The following is a 21719-nucleotide window of genomic DNA, read 5'->3' as shown; positions in this document are numbered from 1 at the left end:
TGTATTGATAGGTCGAAATTTGGTGACATAATTAGTGAAGGGATCTGTTTATATTCTGCTTGTCTGTCAGTGGAAGCTCATGAATATTCATGAGCACTCCAGCACTGACATGTGCTAGAGGGAGGGCAGGGCTGACAAAGGGGTGTGCCAGGGCTTGTGACAGGACATGAAGGGGCAGTGCCTTAGCAAATGGCTGTTAAAATAGAATACAAGAAAATTGGTCTTTCAAAGTTGTTTTTTTAAAAACAGAAAATGCTAAAAGTATTTTTTCTTACTACAGAACTGATTTATTAAAAAAAACACACATGCAGGATATTGACTGAACTGCAGCTTTAAGTAGGACGTGTACCATGATTCATGGCGGCCAATAGACCCTATAATAAATTATATTCTTTTGCAGTCTATTGGATGTGTCAAGTTGCTGAGTCATCCTACATTTTTAAGCCACTTTGGGAGTCCCATATAAACTGTAACAAGATAGTAGAAAAAAAAGTACCAGAACAGAATTGTGCTACAAAAAATGTCCTTGGTGTGTTGCAGTATAAATATTGTAGTGCATCAGTTGAGGCAGGGAAATGGGCTCCTTTACTAAGCAGGCCTGAGCTCATAGCACTGGCTTTTACCACTTCCCATTGCCCTGTATGTTTGTGAGAGAGAATGGAATCTATATGCATCTTCTTGAATGTTCACTTAGTTTCCTGAAGCTGTGTCTAATGCTGTCACATAAATACCTGTGTACTCAATGGGGCATGAGGTTGAAACATGCAGATAACAAGATGTTTATTAAAGACCTGTTAATCTCAGCCAGAAGACATCTGCTGTGTAGGCAGGTCAGTGATACTAGGCAGAAAGCCAAATGTACTTCACAGTTCACAACATGACCTTTTGCTTTGAGGGAAGGAAGTGAGGATATCTTTATCAGTGCTCTCTGGAGATCTAGCATCTAGCATTAGGCTTGTTCTTTATTTTTCCTGCGCACATTAGCAACATTTTCACTGAAAGCAGAGCAGAACTGGGGAGTACCATTTCTGTGTAAGTATTTGACAATACAGATTGGTGTACTCTCACTGTCTCTAACATGCTTCAGATGTTCAGTCAGTCCTGTCTGGCAGAGGAAACACAGGGCACAGCGCTGCTCCATACATTCTCAGGGGTGTTGTACGCTGCACTATATCACTTGCTGGCCTTTTGGATAAGATCAAGTGTAAGTCGCACTGCACTTGACTCTCTGGCCAGGCCCAGGAATGCTTTTAGGTCCTATATGCTCAGGGCACCCGGACTGGTCCGCCCGGTGTGGCACCTGTAACTTTATACCACTTGGGATGGCAGTCACACCTTACTTATGGAAGCACACGTTTGGCACCTTATGCACAGGCACCTTCACTCCCAGCCTTTTGATCCGATTGGAGGATTGCATGGTACAATTGGTTTTGCACCTCAATGGGCCTTTTGTTCGGGAGTGTTTGTAACGCACTGTATACTGAGCATTGTTTGTACACTGAGTACTTCGCAGTTTCACCATGGGGTGAGTCAGTTTGTGATCATCTGACGTAACTGTGCATCATGAACGGAAGACATCCCCTTGATAGGATCAATGAGAGACATTCGGCTGACGACAACCCTTGTTTTCAGCAATGGTTGCACTGCACCAGAGCACTGATTTTTAGTGGACTCTTGCTGGCCTTTTGACCAAATATGCATCAAGCACTTGCACCTGAGCACTGGTATCACCTATTGTGGCACTTGGAACATGGTTTGGAGGACATACACCTTATGCTCTTAATTAAGAAGTGGTGTGTGTGTGTGTGTGTGTGTATGTGTCCACTTGTCTCAAAGTAGTCTAGAAGGGGGCATTGCTTCTGATTTGTATTAATCAAAAATAACTTCTATACTCAAAATAATGTACTTTTAGCAGTTCACAAGTAATAAGTTGATTCACATTTGTAATGTGGGGTTTAGGTTGATATATTACAGCGCGGGCATGAACCCATATTTACTAAGGCGTGTTATCCTACAAGGTGCCTTCCAGTGCCACGAGATGTCTCATGGAATAGCACCGCTTAGTAAATATGGGGCATTATCTAAGTAAGAAAGTTACAAAAATAAAAATGTAAGCAATCGGGCGCTTTTTCTGTCCATAGTGATTGCCAACATTTTCAGTGTTCTGACTAGGGAATAGATGATTGTGGGGATACAGGATACAGTCGGTGTAAGTGAGAATGTGGATTGTATGAGCTGATTTGGTAGATAATGTGACTCCCTGACACCCAGACAGAACCGTACAGTCTTGAGGGGTCAGGCAAGGAATTGCCACCGACTTTAGACAAGGCTTGTTTGGGCCAGGACAAATGTATGATTGCTTTGCAATTGAAGGAAGAATATGAAAACAAAAGACATACTACAGCTTACTTATGTCAGGAAATTGGCAGTGACTTGCAGTGCAGCTTTGTCTTATCTAGCCGGCAAGTTGGCAGTGAAAAACATAAAGCACAAAAAGATGCCTTCAATTCTGCAAGCAGTTCTGTCTTTTGAAATAAATGGTGGAAACCTTTCTCCAACAATCTACAAATCGGTACTAATCAGAATGCTTTTCATAGTAGTTTTTAGCCCTTCAGGGATAGTTAATGTTTGGGTACACTATATGTAATAGAAGTGAGAGGAACTGTACATTCTGTGATATTCTGCTTTCTACTCCGACTTTCATGCCTACTTTTCCAAAGCTCAACAAACTTTTAAGTATGATTGTCAGTGTATTTTACACGTAATGTACCCACTTCTGAAGTGGAGCACATATTGTGCTGTAATAGCCTTAGCTATATGATGCCTCTTCTGAAACATCTGGTGTTGTGTGGGGCATAGTTTAAAGCAGCAATACATTGGTTTGAAGCAAGGGGCCTCCGGAGCTGAACCGCTTTAATTTCAGCTTCAGGGACCCCCTGCTTCCCTAGATCCTTGCCTCCGTAGGTGCTGCCGGTATCTGCTCAGTTTAAATGTCCCACACCAAAAGGGATGATGTTACGGCCTCCTATTGGCCCGCAGGACACGGGACATTTAAGCCACCATTATGTTAGCCGCCAACTAGCCCCGCCGGAGCTGCTATCGGCACCATCTTCCAAAGTAAGTATCTCGGGAAGCCGGGGGAACCCGGAGCTGAAATGAACGCAGTTCAGCTCTGCAGAACCCCTGCTTCAAACCTATTATCTTCTCTAAAATGTATTGCATGGGGTGCTGCTTTAAAGAAGGGGCGCACAACTGGGCCACAATCAACTTTGATTGGAAGTGAGCGGGCCGCACTGTGAAAGTTCTGTGTCTATAATAAAGCATCAATACCACATTACACTGAAACACTAAGATTTTACTGTGACTTTTTTTACTGAACACATATAACATTGAATAAACCGGTTTAACAATGGGAAAGGAAAGATAAGTGATAAAGACATAAGTGGGAAGTCTTTACAATCTAAGCCAGTGTTTCCCAACTCCAGTCCTCAGGGAACCCCAACAGGTCAGGTCTTAAGGATATCCCTGCTCCAGCACAGATGGCTCAGTCAAAATGACTGAGCCTCTGATTGACCCACCTGTGCTGGAGCAGGGACATCCTAAAGACCTGACCTGTTGGGGTTCCCTGAGGACTGGAGTTGGGAAACACTGATCTAAGCCATATTAGCTAAAACATGAAACAAATACCCCACAAAGTAGTTTTTCGTATCATGTGAGTTATATATTTTCTTCCTAATCTAATGAGCATATGTATTTCTTTGCCAGCGTTGCCTTCACTGGTACTGTTTTTATTTCTGTTGTGAGGGCATGTGTGTCATTGTGTAACTTCTTTTTCTCACGCTGATAGTTTTCTAGTTCTGTACTGGACTCTATTTTCTAACTCAGGTTTTGTATGACAAGTAATCTTGTGAGAGTGGCATTATCTGTGGAGTATTGACAATTATTTATTTGTTCATATTGCGCCATCATATCCTATAGCCCATTTAATGAGGATGGGATAAGAAAATAACATTCATTTACACTGATACAGTAGGTAAGGGGACCTCTTCCCACTAGGATCTATTGTACTAAGGCAATTTTGGAGCAACATGTGATCAAATTGCGTCATTTTGTGTTACGCCTCTTTGCACCAATGTACCTTTGCTCCAACTTTTGTTCCATGTGCATCAGATTGTTTTGTGGTAGTGTCAAAGGGAGGAATTATGGAGGAATTACATGACACGACATGTATCAACTTCTGCGTCTCTGAGCGTCCCTTTTTCAATCTGCGCTCCAAAAATTGTCAGGTATGTGTAAAAATCTGCACCAGGTGGAAGAACCTGAGCAACAAGTTGGGTACATATAATGCAATATTGGACCAAAGTTGGTGCAGTGCGTCAAAACGATTTTTTCTGTGCATTGATACTAAGCTGCCTTATTCACTTAGCAGCATTATCTGTACAGTGCATGGTGTGCGCATTGAAGTGAATTGGCATATGTTACACTCAACAGCTACCTCTATTCTTTGAATGAAGCCAGTAGTACTATGATCTCTATGAAGAGCTGGATATTGTGCTCTGCAAACCGTGCAGTGCCAGAAACCATGGAAGATGTCTGGCCCGGCACTCAGTGTGCACATTCCAAACTTCTGACTCCTGTCACTAGCTCCTCATCTGCAGGCCTTTCATGTGCATTACATTTATTGTGTTCGTGTCAGCCCTGTGGGAATCCGGGGATTCATGTCAGATTTATCTTCATTTCAAAAACAATGCCTGCATCTACCTCCTTTTGAAAAGAGATTAATTTGTGTTGACAAATGTCCCATTTTGCCTTTTAGGACACGTTTTCTATGCTCTAGTCGGGGTTTGCTTTCACTTGATTAAAAGGATCATTAAGATTTTGTTTCTATGGCGGATATGACAAAATATATAAACTGAGGGACCTATTCAGTAACTGCTATAAGTATGGAGCATATTCATGCATTCCTACAGAAAAAATGTATAACTTTCAGAGAGAACAATGAGTTTAAAGGAGCAATCCAAACCTTTTTTTATTTTCTTATTTTTTGGGGGGGCCAAAAGGAAGCCGCCCCGGGAGACGTCACAACTTCCTATTGGACCGCAGGAGCTTTCAAACTCTGCCATTATATGAACCCTGCTAGCTGAGTGGCTACGGCTCCCCCTATGGAGGTAAGTATGTCTGGAAACAGAGGTTTCCCGGGGCTGAGATTAATGGGGTTCAGCCCTGGAGACCCCCTGCTTCATTTCCTATGTTTGGATTGCCTCTTTAAAATGCTAATTTTCATACATTTTTAATTAGAAAACAATGACAAATCGTCCTTTAGCTTAAAGCTGCAGTTCAGTCAATATCCTGCATGTGTGTTTTTTTTAATAAATCAGTTCTGTAGTAAGAAAAAATACTTTTAGCATTTTCTGTTTTTAAAAAAACAACTTTGAAAGACCAATTTTCTTGTATTCTATTTTAACAGCCATTTGCTAAGGCACTGCCCCTTCATATCCTGTCACAAGCTCTGGCACACCCCTTTGTCAGCCCTGCCCTCCCTCTAGCACATGTCAGTGCAGCAGTGCTCATGAATATTCATGAGCTTCCACTGCCAGTCAAGCAGATTATAAACAAATCCCAGCTTTTAATATGTCACCAAATTTCGACCTATCAATACATGGAGAATGAATTGACCTGCAGCTATACAGTTCTTTAGCTAATTAGAGATTGCACACATAAAACTATTGAAGTAAAAAAATAAATGTAAAAAAAAAAAAAAAAAAGACTGAACTGCAGCTTTAAGTGGGATTGAGGAAATCCTTACATGAATGTTTTATTCAAGCATTTTGTATATTATTTGTGTATGTTTTACTTGTTTTTTGTATTTGTGTATGTATTTGTTTGCATTGTTGCAAGTTAAAGCAACAACTACATTCCCCCTTTTCTTCTTCTTATTTGTATATGTAAAGCATGTGACAATGTGTAGTTCTACATTCTTACCTAAATTGGCAATCGTATGGTGCTCCTGTTATAAATCTGTCAAAATCCTCATTGTGACTAATATAATGTCCGCCTTCTAACTTTGTGCCACAGTCAGTGAAATTCTGCATCTGATATGTAACATTATATTACTAAGTGGAACACATTATTGTTACAGCTTTCAGAGCAAGAGACAAGTCTGAGGTTTGGGACACAGCAACAGATCTGTTTGTAATATTTTGTTGCTACAGCTCAGAAAGATGCAAGAGCTTGTTTGAAAATAGGAAGTGCATATGACTTTGTAAAGGGTTGCTGTAGCAACAGAAGGATTCTCAGTACATTTAAAAAATAATAATAAAAAATGGCATTAGGAGTTTAAAAAAAACAAAAAAAAAACGGCAGACCGTTTTATCAAATACTACACAACTGAATTATTAAAAAAACTACAAAAAATATAGGATTTTTCACGTTTTGCTGCTTTAACCAAGTGTGTTTAATAACTGCTCAGTCCTAGTGACATAAGAGGGTTTTTAGTGTAATCTGGAATTAGCCTAATAGCTACCTTATGCCATGGAAAGATCCAAAACATTAATAGACTCGTTATTTTTAATATGATATATTTTTTTAAACACAGTTTTATAGTATTTTTGAAACAATTACAAAAATTCATATAAATAGCATAGTTTAATAATGCAGTAATATACATGTATACAAAAATGTAGCACAACGATGCCTGAATTGACATAGTGTTGAATGCATATTCTTTTCGGGTACTCAATATAAACTTAAATTACAACCATATAGCGGTTATCTCCTGCTGCCCTCCTATAGGTGCATCTGTTATTTTTCCATAGGTTCTTCTAATAATGAGACGTGATCTAAAAAATGTATTTACTTAATAATTCATTTTTGTTTTGGCATAGTAAATATGATTGTGTGACTATAAAAATATTGTCTACCAGTTGACTGAAATAATTTTTCAGATTACCTGGTGTTTCCCGACATGTTTATTAGCTCTTTTCTGCCACCTAGTAACATAGTCGGCCTGAATACTTTACAGTGCATTGGATAGCAGCACCGGGGATATCAAAATGGCGGCTTAATTGTCCCGTGTCACATGGGCCAATAGGAAGCCATGATGTCATCCCTTGCTTCTTCTTATAGGCCTACATTTCCATGGCCTACAGAGGTCAGTATCTCGGGAAGCAGCGGGACTCTGGAGCTGAAATCAAAGTAGTTCAGTGTGACGGTGAGGGGGTAACCAGGCTCTTAATAAATGTCAAGCCCTGTTTTGGTTACCTCTGATCCGTATATTTGGGTTCAAGAGTGTCAGTTCTTGAGCCCAGCGACTGGAACTGCATAACCTGTACTTTGTGGTAATAAAGAGTTTTGTGTGTTTTTGCCTTTCCAGGGATGCCAGCAAGCAGGGATTGCTAGGGTATGAGTTTCAGGGGGGGGGGGGGGGTTTGCGGAGAAATTGTTGACAGAATGTGCCTAGGTAGTTGGGGTCCGGAGTTGTCGGTTCCCCTAAAAATGTACCCGAGAATCATGCTTGGTTCTCGGATACATGTAGGCACATTGTCCCTGCAATATCTCCCCTTGAAAATGCTTGCCCGACTCACCGCTAGGGTTCCCTGCTTCAGCACAGCCCAGAAAGGTAAAAGGGACAAATGTATGTAAAGTGTCCCTGTAACTATGAGGGGTTCCTAAGTTAAGGGGGATACCCAGTTAATGCCCAGGTAGCCCAGAACTTGTCGTGGGGTTCATGGGCACTCCAGTCATAATTATAAGGTTGTGAGGGGACTCTTAGAGTCAAGTCCAAGTCTCTTAGATAGTATGTGGGGAATAAAGGCTAGTAGAAAACAAAGTGCAGCTTTCTATTCTATTTCCCACACCCAGAGTTATATGAGATATAAAAGGATATTTTATTAACATTTTGTTTAATATTGTTATGTACTGTTGTGCACGGTAAATGAGCTGGGACTTTCAGAACCAATGTTCAGACAGGCTACCAGGGCTACCAAGTTTGGTGCCAGTCAGTCTACGGGACATCGAAGTTTAAAGCCACCAGAGGATGCCAGTGGTGTGAAGACCATTTGGGCAGCAGGGAAGGACTCAAGTATGTCAGTCGTCCGGGCTGCCATTTGCCCCACCAGACATGAAGGAGTCTGTCCCAGCGGGTGGCATCTGAATAGCAAGGGACTAAGGAGGCAAACTTGTGCATGTCCCTTGGCAGATTCAGATTCCCGCTTACCCGGCTTTCCAGACCGGCAGCACTCTGATTTGCTGTTGAGAAAGTTCCCACGCTCTGATTGGCTGTAGTATTTTGTGAATGAACTCCAAAAAACTATAAGAAACCCCTAAGCCAATCGCCAATGAGAATCAAGAACACTGTAGAGGATTGGATAAACACTCGAACAAGCCCCTTGAGAAACCGCTGTTAGAGTGTGAAACATGTGGGAGGAGAGTTTTGTTTGTTTTGTCCCAGTATGTCCCCAGTTTGTCACTTTTATTATGTAGTTTAATAAAATGTATTTTATTTTTATTCCTACCCGGTGAGTTGTGAGTGCTTGGGGCTTGTTCGAGTGTCTAACCAATCCTCAACAGTGTTCTTGATTCTGCTTTCTGATTGGACGGACCCGCAGCAGCAGTGCAGGACTGGCTTCTTGCTTCATTGTTGGTATACAGCTTTGGAGATACAGTGTATGTGTTATGGCACACTTTTCCCTGGATCAACTGTGACACAAAGATTGGAACATCGCGCAGGACAAACAGAGGTAATTTCGATTCATTTACCTACTATGAGATATTTTCTTGCCAGCAATTTGTACAGATCGAGATAGGTTTACTCGCTTCCACGGAGAGATATACAGACTGCCACACTTAGGCCGAGTCCATGCTGGCTGCTGGCTCGCTGAGGCGCAGGGAAAGCGGGTGCTTTCCCTGGCCTTGCGGTTGCTTACGGCACGCGCCGTCAGCGGGCCTTCAGGGGGCGGGCCGGGGGCGGGCCAGTGACGTCACGGAGCTGGTTCGCCCTCATTGGGCGAACCGCTCACGTGACCGGCCTGTCTCGCCGGCAAGCGGGGGAATTTTAAATTCCCCCAAGACCTGCGCTTCCGCAAGCGCGCGGAAGCGCAGGTGAGCCCCTACTAAAGCCGCTCAAATTGCGGCTGTAGGGGCTCAGTGCTGAGCGGGAGCGCGCCTCAGCACGCTTCCGCCAGCAAGCAGTTAACATTGCCGAGGCCTTATATACACTGTCTCCTGGTCAATATAATACCCCTGCACGTGAAGGCTGCTGACAACAAGCCATTTCATACTACGTTTATTGCCTCATATAACCACTATCCCTTCCACATGTGCTGGGATTTAAGTGTCTTTAGAGCTGCCAATGGTCTCTACATATTTCTCAATCACCAGTGAGATTCTGAGCACTAGAAGTGCGGGTGGGCTTTTTGAAAGTGCTCTTGCGCGAATAGCAGAGCATCGGCTTCAGAAAAGTCTGCCCGGAAAATATATAAGCGAGGCTGACTCTCGAAATGCGTAGTCTTAATCCTACTATCTCTGCACAGCCCAAGTCTCCACAGTGTGCTACAGTAGAGAATGCAGACAGATCACAGCCGATCGGTGAACACCGGAACCGGAATCCCTCACGTCTCGCGTGATCTGTGAGTGAGAGCGGGGAGAGAAGCCTTTTGCTGCAGACGCAGACTGGATACAGCTTGTCGTGGGAAGCCCTGATCACCGGCTGCCATCAGCGGTGCACACCACGGATTGGGAATCAGTCTTGCGACAGCACAGATCAGAAAGTGGTTTTGCCACGATTGAGAGGGGATACTCTCTAACATTATCCACCGCTAGTTTCCATCTTCTGTCTAGTAACTAGGGCATATACTCAGTGGAGCAGAGTATTGTTGGATATTTGTATGGACATTGTTTCCATTTGTTTTATAATTACTTTTAATAAATGTGCATTTTATTTAGAATCACCTACTACCTGTCTTGTCTCTTGAGGCTTCTACCCAGTATTGTTGTTTTTTTGTGTTTGTGTTTGTTTTTGTTTGTGTTGTGTTTAATCATACAGTATTATGCTATGTGTCCTTTTTTTTCTTCATTACATGCATCTGATATTCAATCATACTGAACATCGTTGGAAACAACAAGGACATTTGTCTCTCTTCATATCACCATATGTATATTTATTTTATTATATCCAATTATATTGGAGTTTTCTCTTTTGAGATTCCAAATTAAGGCGCCAAATTTATCTCTATTCCATATTGTTTAAACGTGATCAAGTGTTCAGTGTTTCATAACTTGGCAGCCGCCCTTCTCTTAATTATTTGTGAAAATGAAGGGAGTTTTCCTACCAATTGGTCTGACTTTTCCTTAGTGTTAGCACTACCTTATCTTATCTTTGTTCACTTTTAGGCCGCTGCTTTAATGCACCTCGTGTTTTCACAAATGCACTATGCAGAGCTCTTACATGTTTCCTGTAGCATTGACATATCACAGTTCAAAGCATTGTGGGTATAGACTTGCAAGTGAGTGAGCACATGAAAAACGTGGATGTTCTCGATACTTCACCAGTTAACAATTGAAACACATGCTCCAGACATCAGAGTGCAACTCAATTTGAAACATGTTCTTTATGGCATCACATTTTTGTTCGACAGCTTTCACAGAGGATATGCCTGAACACAAATACAGTTCAATTGGATTTCTTGCTGTGTCTCTCCCACTGTTTTGCGTTTAAAGTCGGAAAAAGAAAAAAGACGATGGTCTACATCTGTTTGTCCTCTTTCTGTGAATCATTGTACTGAGCAGCCAGAGTGGAGCACACGGAGATAACTGGTTCAAGGGGAAAAAAGCAAATATATTATTCAACCCTTATCTCTGAGTGTTTCAATCCAAACACATTTTCATGTAGGAATACCAATGTCTTATGTAACAAGCTTACTAGGCACAATATAAGACAGCTACATAAAGATGCAGAGCCAAGAAAGAAACTTTTACGGTTACAGTACTTGGTACTGACGTCTGGATTTTAAGGATTGCAATTTACTGCATTTTTTAAAATCAACATTTCTTTTCATGTAAGCTTTCTTCAGGATGACCGTCAACAGGTCAAACCACAAGGCAAACAATTATAGATTAACAGTCTATTGCAGTGTTTCTGAACCAGGGTGCCATGGTATGCTGGGGTGCCGTGACCCTCTGTCAAGGGTGCCGCAACCCCTGGGAGAAACACCCTGTTGGCTGTCTGGAGACTGAGAGGCTGTGATCCGTCTCTACTCACTCTCATCACTCAGCTCTGCATAGATGGGGAAAAAAGAGAAATGGTGGATTGCGTCTTCCCACTTCACTGTGACTTTGGAGCGTGTGATAGTGTGCTATGTGAAAATGGGGGTCGAGGGGTTGATTGGAGAAAAAGGGCAATTGTGCTTTGTGACAAGAGGGGGGGTGAGTATAAAGTGTGACAAGGAGGGGGGGGTGAATGTGAAGTCTGTATGGGTGAGTATGAAGTGTGAGTGCAAGAAGGGGCGAGTGTGGTGGGTTTGTGCGTGTGAGGAGGGTAAGTGTGGTGCATGTGAGAGAGAAGCATTGCATTTGAGCAAGGGTGCCCCGACATTTTCTAAATCCTCCAGAGGTGTCCCTGCTCAAAATTTTGTAAGAGCCACTGGTCTAGTGTTATATTCTGTTGTGTATTGTAAAACAACTAAATAAAAGTAACATGGGAAAATAATATCATTGAATTATTATTTACAGGTAAATGCTACTAGTAGTACTGCTACTACTGTACTACAGGTAAACTACTGCTACATAACTGTTACTAAACGTTGCAGTTTATGTCAGCCTGTGTTCTTAGTCTGCATTCCTTGAGGGCTTGCAATGTATAATCACAGATTAACCTGGTTCTTTGTTTTTCCAGGCACATGTAATGCACTGTAACTGCATAAAGAACCTTGTTTTTGTCTAACCAATTGTTGTAGCTGTAAATGTTTTGGTGGAGCTCACATGCCCCGGGTACCCTTTAGCATCTTACAGTACCTTGGACAGACTGAAACACCCCAGTCAGATAACATTTGCCCAGATACTGTATCTCAGAAACAGATAATGTACCTTACCCCGTGTCATTTTGTGTAAGGCATGAAATGTGTACACAGCAACTCAAAACCTCAGCACTAAAGGGATTTTCTTCTATAGATAAACCAATATTTCTATTTTCTGCATTTCATTCGGTCATCCTAGGACATTTTGGATCTAAATGGAAGCTCTTTTTAATCTTGTTTGTAAATAACTTTTTAAGATCACATTCTCAGATTCTCCTCTTTCCTCTATTGCTCTGTGGCTAAAACTATGACACAGACCCCCATTCTCTCTCGTCTCGACTACTGTAACCTCAGGCGCCTGGCATTCTTGCCTCTCACCTGTCTCCCCTACAATCTATCCTAAATGCTGTTGCCAGAATCACTTTACTTTTTCCTAAATCTGTCTCAGCATCTCCCCTTCTAAAATCCCTCACCTGGCTTCCCATAAAATTGATTTTATTTTAGTAAAAAAAAAATATATATTTACTTTTTTACATGCTGTCAAATGACCTTCATTCTTATAAGGACCAAAGTATACTAAAAGCATTGGCATGTTGTTTTTAAGGGGTTACATTTGGCTTATTCATGCCTCCCCCCCCCCAAAAGTGTGTGTGTGGCGAGCACGCACATTTTAAGTGAAACTTCTTTGTTTTTTGTTCCTGTTTTGTCACAGAAATTGTATTTGTGATGATGCTGTTTTTGTATTAAAAATCAAAACACAATTTTAGTGACAAAACACAAACACACGAAGTTTCACTTAGAACGCACGTGCTCTGCACACACCCTGTTTTAGCTATTCTTCCCCACTGTTACCTTTTATTAGCTCTCTGATAAGGACAGGGTGGGATACAGTTAGATGAAGCACACAGCTCACGAGCACTTTCAAATTCAGAGACCCATAATAAACACATTTTGCCAATACAGTCCAAAGAAACAGGAAAACGACCCTTTGCTTTTAGCATGGTTAGCTTTTTTTTTTGTTTTTTTTAAGAAATTCTTTATGAAAGATTGTTTTTGGTCAGCCACATCATGAAATGAAGCGCGGTGCAACTACATTGTTTAATAGCACTTAAACCAATTAGCATTACAGGTTAGTTGCATTGTTGTATGCATATGTATACCAAGCAGTGGAGCAGAAAACAGAAGATATGTGAAATAGCATGCAAGGCATACTGTAGATATTTCATTTTGGGCTTCCAGGCCCATGCAAAATATTTTGGGGACAACGCAAAAAGCCAAAGCAGACTTCCATTGTCTTTCCATGATTCACTTTCTGTGCTCATTTGCATGTCATTACCCAGAATCCCTGGCTGCAGTGGAAGCACTGTTGGCTAAGCGATAATGGGGAAAGACAGGGTTGCAGACCTGTCTGAGACATGCAAATGCACCACAAGTGGTATTTTTATTTACTGTACACAGGATTCATTGCAAACACTAAAACAATCCTTTCGAATAGTGCTGTGTGTTCCAACGCAAATTGCCTTACTAGCATAAAATAAGAATACTCAACATGTTAAAGCCCTGTGCTCCACCTCACAAACATAATACATAACATATGGAAAAATAGCAGACACATTTGCCAGATCCTTTGTTGTTTGAATTATACACAAAGTAAACTTCAGCCCAGCTTCTGACTGGATAGTGCAACGTCATTGGAAACCTAGTTTGGGATAGTGGAGTTGTTTTATATTGTTACAGTACATGCTGGATCAGGGAAAAGAAAACAATGCAATAACAGGTCATTTTTTCTATACCTTTTTTAAGCTAATCTCTCAAACTTGTGCTGGAACATTAAATATTTTACAAGAGCCCTGTACTCATTATACTGCCTTCTCCCAGTTGTATGTATCAGAAATGCATTTGTTTGATGAACAGTACTACCATATTTTTATTATTTCCAGTAGAAATCGCCGCAATTGTAAACTGCTTTTTAATCAAATGTATTACTTATTGATGCAGCATAATAATCGGGTGTTATTTCACTCCTGTCAACGGGAAAATGAAAATGAGGAGGAGAGGCAGAGAATATGATAAACCCTTTATGATATGTTCGATGCTTACCCCTTACTTAACTCCCTTTGACACTCCCTACAATGCCCTTGGACCAAAATAGCCACGAATGTGCCTTAATTTAGTAACACGGGGAAATGCAGGATAAATATCTATCCCAAAATGCTGCACCATGCCACAACTTTGTTGAATATCACCTCAACCAATTACGATTTGCTGACAATCCTGTGAAATGAAATTACTGCTTGAATACATGTGTGAATATGTTTACTTCTATTGACATTTGTCAGCTCCAACCTGAGTTAAGAGTAAGGACACCTGATATGCAGGTGTGGAGCGAACCAAGTATTTTGAAGGTTCAAGCCCGTGACCCGAGTTTGATTTATGCTGACTTGAATCCTTCAAAGCATTTCAGAGTTCTCATTACTGTCTCCGTATTGTCCGTGATGACACATTTTGTTAATGTGATGCTTTCTTCTGAAGGGTTGTAGTTATGGCGTCATCATCACTTACTGTAGTTGATGTAAATATAGCACCAGATTTCTCAATGGGGGAACAAAATTGCCTTCAATAGAATATTTTTCTCTTTTTATTAAACCAGTACTATTGTTTGTACCCAACATTTTGATAGCCCATGGCCTCAGTAAACAGATGTGTGATGCTTTGCTGTTTCAGTGCCTTCCGACAGTATTTATTTATTTAAAAAAATTACCAGGAAGAAATACATTGAGAGTTACCTCTTGTTTTCAAGTATGTCCTGGACATAGAGTTATGATGGCAAATAAGACATGGTTACATAAGTGAACAGAGTCATACATTATATACAAGACATTGCATGCACAGTAAGAGATAGTACATGTTATAGGTGTATGTAACAGTTACAGACCAGATTAAAATGTGAGACAGCTTTGGTTTTGAAAGAACTTAAACTGATGGAAGATGTGTGAGTCTCCGGTAGGTTGTTACCATTTTGGGGTGCACGGTAAGAGAAGGAGGAGCCCCGCATACCTTGTTGAGCCTTGGGACCATGAACAGTATTTTCTAGTCTGATCTCAGATGATAAGTGCTGCATTTGATAGGGGTGAGGAGCTTGTTCAGTTAGATGGGTAGCTTGCCCACAAAGTATTTGGAGGCAAGACAGGAAAGGTTAACTTTGCACCTAGACTCAAGTGATGACCAATCTAGTTCTTTGAGCATTTCGCAGTGATGTGTGTTGTAGTTGCATTGGAGAACAAAACTGCATATAGAATTGTAGAGGGTGTCAAGTTTGCTAAGGTGGGTTTGAGGAGCCGAGCCGTATATTATGTCCCCATAGTCGATTATTGGCATTAGCATCTGCTGTGCAATACGCTTTCTGACCAGCAGACTTAGGGAGGATTTGTCCCTGAAAAGAACAGACGAGCAAACGAGTATTCTAAAACTTGCCTTAAACTAGCCAGGTACATGCTGGGTACATTTCAGTGATATTTCTGCAGAGGCTAATGGCCCATCGGACTAACGCAGCAGGGGTCCCTGGCAGTCCCATTCAGTTTGAATGGGACTGCCAGGGACCCCTGCTGTTATTCCGATTGGCCATTAGTCTCTGCAGAAATGTCACTGAAATGTACCCAGCATGTACCATGGTCTTTTTGGTAATTGCCACTGATTTGTTTTAGAATAACCGTCGGCACTACAGTACACCTAGTTTGGCATAGGTTTTGGATGTCAGGGTATCAATGTGCATCCCGAATGTTAAGCAGGAGATGTAGGGTTAGGGTGACCAGATGTCCCATTTTAGCCTGGACAATCCCGGTTTTTAGGATTTTTGTCCCGACTTTTTGGGGTGCTGTCCCTTTTTTTAATCCTGTTGACCGCACATGCACGATCATCACTTGCCGGCTTCTCGTACTCATGGGCGATAAGCGTTTGCCAGACTCTCATGCACGCCTGCAAGCTCTTATCGTGCATTCATAGTCCACAAGTGCCGATCGCGCAGGAGAAGCCGACAAATGCCGATCACGCACAAAACAGTCGTCGACTGTCGACTGTACATGCGTGCCATTTGTCCCGGTTTTTGCAGAGACAAAATAGGGTCACCTTATGTACGGCGGAAGGTGCAATCCAAGATACTTCTTCTAACCCTTGAGCACTCTGCACTCTGCACTCTAGAGGCCTATGACATACGCATACTGGATATGACATACGCATCATATAGGGTATGACATACACATCATACAGGGTATGACAGGGTATTACCAGCCTATATATATATATATATATATATATGTATGATATTGTATGATATATATATATATATACAGTGTTCGACAAATCACCCAAAAATCTACTCGCCCAACCAAAAGAGAGGGGAGACGGGGGAGACCAGAGAGATGGGAGACCAGAGAGAGGGGAGATGGGGGAGACCAGAGACGGGGGAGACCAGAGAGAGGGGAGACGGGGGAGACCAGAGAGAGGGGAGACCAGAGAGAGGGGAGACTGGGGAGACCAGAGAGAGGGGAGACGGGGGAGACCAGAGACGGGGGAGACCAGAGACGGGGGAGACCAGAGACGGGGGGAGACCAGAGACGGGGGGAGACCAGAGACGGGGGGAGACCAGAGACGGGGGGAGACCAGAGACGGGGGAGACCAGAGACGGGGGAGACCAGAGACGGGGGAGACCAGAGAGAGGGGAGACGGGGGAGACCAGAGACGGGGGAGACCAGAGAGAGGGGAGACGGGGGAGACCAGAGACGGGGGAGACCAGAGACGGGGGAGACCAGAGAGAGGGGAGACCAGAGAGAGGGGAGACGGGGGAGACCAGAGACTGGGGAGACCAGGGAGAGGGGAGACCAGAGAGAGGGGAGACGGGGGAGACCAGAGACGGGGGAGACCAGAGACGGTAATCAAAGCAGTAATCCCGCCTGGGATCTTACCTGATCCGCAGTCCCTCAATGTCCAGGTACCTCATTCCCGCAATGTTATAAGTTGGAGGGGATGTGTTCACTACCTGTCTTCTGGGTTATGGGGGGTTCCGATGTCTTCTGTGTTAAGCTTGAGTCAGATCTGGAAGAAAGCAGTATAAGTTATTTTGGTGTAGTATATGACAGTTAAGATATATAGGGTAAATAAGATATCCAGAGAGAGAGAGGGGGAGAGAGGGAGAGAAGTGGAGAAGGGGAGAAGGGGAGAGAGAGAGAGGGGGGGGAGAGAGAGAGAGAGGGGGGGAGAGAGGGGGAGACCAGAGACGGGGGGAGACCAGAGACAGGGGAGACCAGAGACAGGGGAGACCAGAGACAGGGGAGACCAGAGACGGGGGGAGACCAGAGACGGGGGGAGACGTGGGGAGACCAGAGACGGGGGGAGACCAGAGACGGGGGGAGACGGGTGGAGACCAGAGACGGGGGGAGACCAGAGACGGGGGGAGACGGGTGGAGACCAGAGACGGGGGGAGACCAGAGACGGGAGAGACAGGGGGAGACCAGAGACGGGGGGAGACCAGAGACGGGGGAGACCAGAGACGAGGGAGACCAGAGACGGGGGAGACGGGGGAGACCAGAGACGGGGGGAGACAGAGACCAGAGACGGGGGGAGACGGGGAGACCAGAGACTGGTAGACCAGAGACGGGGGAGACCAGAGACGGGGGAGACCAGAGAGAGGGGAGACGGGGGAGACCAGAGAGAGGGGAGACGGGGGAGACCAGAGAGAGGGGAGACGAGAGAGAGGGGAGACGGGGGAGACCAGAGAGAGGGGAGACGGGGGAGACCAGAGAGAGGGGAGACGGGGGAGACCAAAGAGAGGGGAGACGGGGGAGACCAGAGACGGGGGAGACCAGAGAGAGGGGAGACGGGGGAGACCAGAGAGAGGGGAGACGGGGAGACCAGAGAGAGGGGAGACGGGGAGACCAGAGAGAGGGGAGACGGGGGAGACCAGAGAGAGGGGAGATGGGGGAGACCAGAGAGAGGGGAGACGGGGGAGACCAGAGAGAGGGGAGACGGGGGAGACCAGAGAGAGGGGAGACGGGGGAGACCAGAGACCAGAGAGAGGGGAGACGGGGGAGACCAGAGAGAGGGGAGACGGGGGAGACCAGAGAGAGGGGAGACGGGGGAGACCAGAGACGGGGGAGACCAGAGACGGGGGAGACCAGAGAGAGGGGAGACCAGAGAGAGGGCAGACGGGGGAGACCAGAGAGAGGGGAGACGGGGGAGACCAGAGACGGGGTAGACCAGAGAGAGGGGAGACGGGGGAGACCAGAGAGAGGGGAGACGGGGGAGACCAGAGAGAGGGGAGACGGGGGAGACCAGAGAGAGGGGAGACGGGGGAGACCAGAGAGAGGGGAGATGGGGGAGACCAGAGAGAGGGGAGACGGGGGAGACCAGAGACGGGGGTGACTGACTGACCGGGGCAGGGGTGACTGACTGAATGGGGGGGGGGGTACCTCTGGTGTCACACATACTCCCATACACACATACACATTCTCCCATATATATATACACCCACACACCCATATATACACACCCACACTCCCACATATATACACACACTCCCCCATATATACACACTCCCACATATATACACACACTCCCACATATATACACACACTCCCACATATATACACACACTCCCACACACACATATATACACCCCCCCACCCACACATATATACACCCTCCCACCCATCTATACACACACACACACACATATACACACCTATATATACACACACACACACTCTCCCATGCCCACACACACTCACTCTCTCTCTACACACCTTTTGGAAAGGCCGCGACCAGCACCACCACGCTCCCCCCCCCCCGCCGCCCATCTCCTGCTCCGCGGGGACATGAGGGGGCATCCCCCGCTCCCATCACCCGCCGCGCTCTCTGACACGGGACCGGGGGGAAGCGGGGGGGGGGGAAGCGGGGACATGAGGGGGCATCCCCCGCTCCCATCACCCGCCGCGCTCTCTGAAGCGGGGGGGGGGGGGGGGAAGCAGGGACATGAGGGGGCATCCCCGCTCCCATCACCATAACTGCGGGCAGCAGGAGCGCCGGGGAGGGAGGTGGGGTAAGGCACAGATAATACTTACTGTGTCCTCCATCCTCCATGGGAAAAGAATGGCTGCTCGTTGGGGGCTGGCTCATATAGAGCCTGGCCGCGCGCCCACAAAGCCTGGGAGCGCGCGCCAATCAGCAGTCAGGTAGGGGGAGTTTTTTTTTTTTTTTTCAGCCAGCGCGAGCAGGGAAATTTAGCGCGAGCAGGGAAAATTTAAAAAAACGAAACACGTGTGCTGCTTGGGCCAATAGTTACTCGCCCGGGGGTTAAATCCACCCACCCCGGGCGTGTAAATGTATAGGATTGTCGAACACTGTGTATATATATATATATCATACAATACCTAAAAGGTAAAGAGACAAAAGCACTCAGCAGTTCAGTAATGAAAAAATGTATTAAAGTACACAAATACTTGCACAAAAAGTCCAACGTTTCGATCCCGTAGAGAGGTCTTTATCAAGATTGGATCGAAACGTTGGACTTTTAGTGCAAGTATTTGTGTACTTTAATATATTTTTTCATTACTGAACTGCTGAATGCTTTTGTCTCTTTACCTTTTAGGTATTGTATGCTGTGTATTTTCATGACCTTAGCACCAGCTATTACTATTCCACCACTGGAGTGCAGGATATCTATCCATCTATCTATACGAAAGTCTTATCTGTATCTTGTAGCTGTAGGGGAAGGCCTCTCTGCTCTCCTGAGTCCGCAACCTTGTGTGCTATAGCAATATCAGGATCCAGGTTTAGAAATCTTGTCCCCTTTGTCTTGCTGTCAGCCTGAAGTCTCTTTGCAGCTCAAGACATCTGTTTGTTCCCCAGGTCAGCCCAGTTGTGAACTAGGGAACTCTCTGGTTTATCCTTCCTAGGTCAGCTCCAGTTGTGAGCTCAGGAATCATCCTCCTGTGTCTCAGAACAAGCTTTTTCTGACAGTTCCAATTAACCAGCACACTGTTGGATTAGAGGCAAGTTTCTTAACAGTGATAAGTCCCTGTTACAGTATGACATATGAATACAGGGTATGACATACGCATACTGGGTATGACATACGCATACTGGGTATGACATGCGCATACTGGGTATGACATAGCATACTGGGTATGTCATGCATGAAATTATTGTTTTTTAGTGGGAGATCATGTCCGCTGCTCCAATTTAATGGTAAATGCTATTAGAACGGAAGGAAAGTATCCTTCACTTCCACTCCCATCCTAGTGTAATGCCCATAACCACGCGATTGCTACACCACATAGGTGCTGGCGGTCTTCTGGCACCTAAAGGGTTAAGAAGTATGTTGTACATTTAACAAATCTTTTAAAGCAGCAGTCCAAGCAGCCATTCCCCCCCCCCCGCCCCCCCATTAATATGTGCATCAATACAATCCACATAATGATAAGTAATTAGCTAAGTTACCATCGATCCGTTCTCCTGTGATCGATCAGCAAAGATTCGGCTTTGGAGTTTACTAAATGGCTAGATGCAAAGTTCTAAGGGAACATCATGTGACCAAGCAGTCACTAGATACAATTGATGCACTGCTAGGGAGAGGGCAGGGCGCAAAAAGGGGTGTGCCAAAGCCTGTTTCAGAAGAGGAAGGGGTTGTGACATTTGTAATGGTTGTTATAGAAACAAAACATTCTTGTTACATTATAATACATTAAAAATGTCATTCACAGTGGGTTTTTTTTAATAAATGCTACAAGTATTTTCTCATAGTACAGAGCTGATTAATTAAAAAAAACACAAATGTAGCATACTGCTTGGTCTACAGCTTTCAAGTCATTATTTCCTATGCAGTTGTGCTTGCATTTGTATTATTTTTCTTAAGCTATTTAAATGAGCAATTCATGCGCTTTTTTAAATGATTAGTTTTAAGCACAGGATTGAAGCAGGGAGTCTCCGGAGCCGAGTCCCATAAATTTCAGCTCTCCCAAGATACTGACTTTCAATCCAGTTAACACTTTAACATTGTTATAATGCCAGCCTTACTTAGTTACAGAAAATTTTAAAGGAGAACATAGCTAAAGAACAGAGCCCAGAATATTGAGGAGCGCTATACATTTAGTTATGTCTCCATATTTTTGTAACGGGTTGTAAAATGCTACATGTACTATTAGGTTTATCACATCCAATTCCAAATGATTGAATGGCATACAAGTGTCGCAGTGTATAGAGACAACGTGCAAGTCTAAAAAAAATAAAACCCTATCTTCCTTTCTATTTGTATTCCTAGGAGTCCCCTTCCCAAAGAACTTTCTTCAGATCTGCAAGAAAATCCTGTGCAGGCTGTTCAGGGTCTTTGTACACGTGTACATCCATCACTTTGACCGCATCATCGTAATGGGAGCAGAAGCCCACGTCAATACCTGCTACAAGCACTTTTACTACTTTGTGACTGAGCTGAACCTCATAGATCGCAAGGAGCTAGAGCCATTGGTGAGTAGAGGGGAGGGACAAACCCATATTGTGCACATCATGCATAGTATTTGCTATGGATAGTGTCACGGGAGAGACCAGGGATCGCAAGCACCATGCAGAAAGGAGAGCGTTAAATAAACAAAGGTTCATTCTGGCCAGAGCCAACAGGGAACAACACAATGCACAAACACGACAGCAGATCACCAGAAC

General features: G+C 44.2%; 1 protein-coding gene across 5 annotated transcripts in view; it reads left to right on the top strand.

Moving 5' to 3' along the window:
• The window catches only part of MOB3B (MOB kinase activator 3B), a 160587-nt gene that overhangs the window by 112852 nt on the left and 26016 nt on the right, over positions 1–21719 (top strand). For all 5 annotated transcript variants that reach the window (XM_075595642.1, XM_075595652.1, XM_075595679.1 and 2 more), the window contains exon 3: positions 21325–21527. In XM_075595642.1, the coding sequence (XP_075451757.1) occupies positions 21325–21527 (203 nt within the window). The remainder of the gene's footprint in view (positions 1–21324; positions 21528–21719) is intronic.

This window comes from Ascaphus truei, chromosome 1, assembly GCF_040206685.1.
Source record: "Ascaphus truei isolate aAscTru1 chromosome 1, aAscTru1.hap1, whole genome shotgun sequence".
Lineage (NCBI taxonomy): Eukaryota > Metazoa > Chordata > Amphibia > Anura > Ascaphidae > Ascaphus > Ascaphus truei.
The sequence above is the reverse complement of the archived record's forward strand: the minus strand, read 5'-3'. Positions and strand labels throughout refer to the sequence as shown.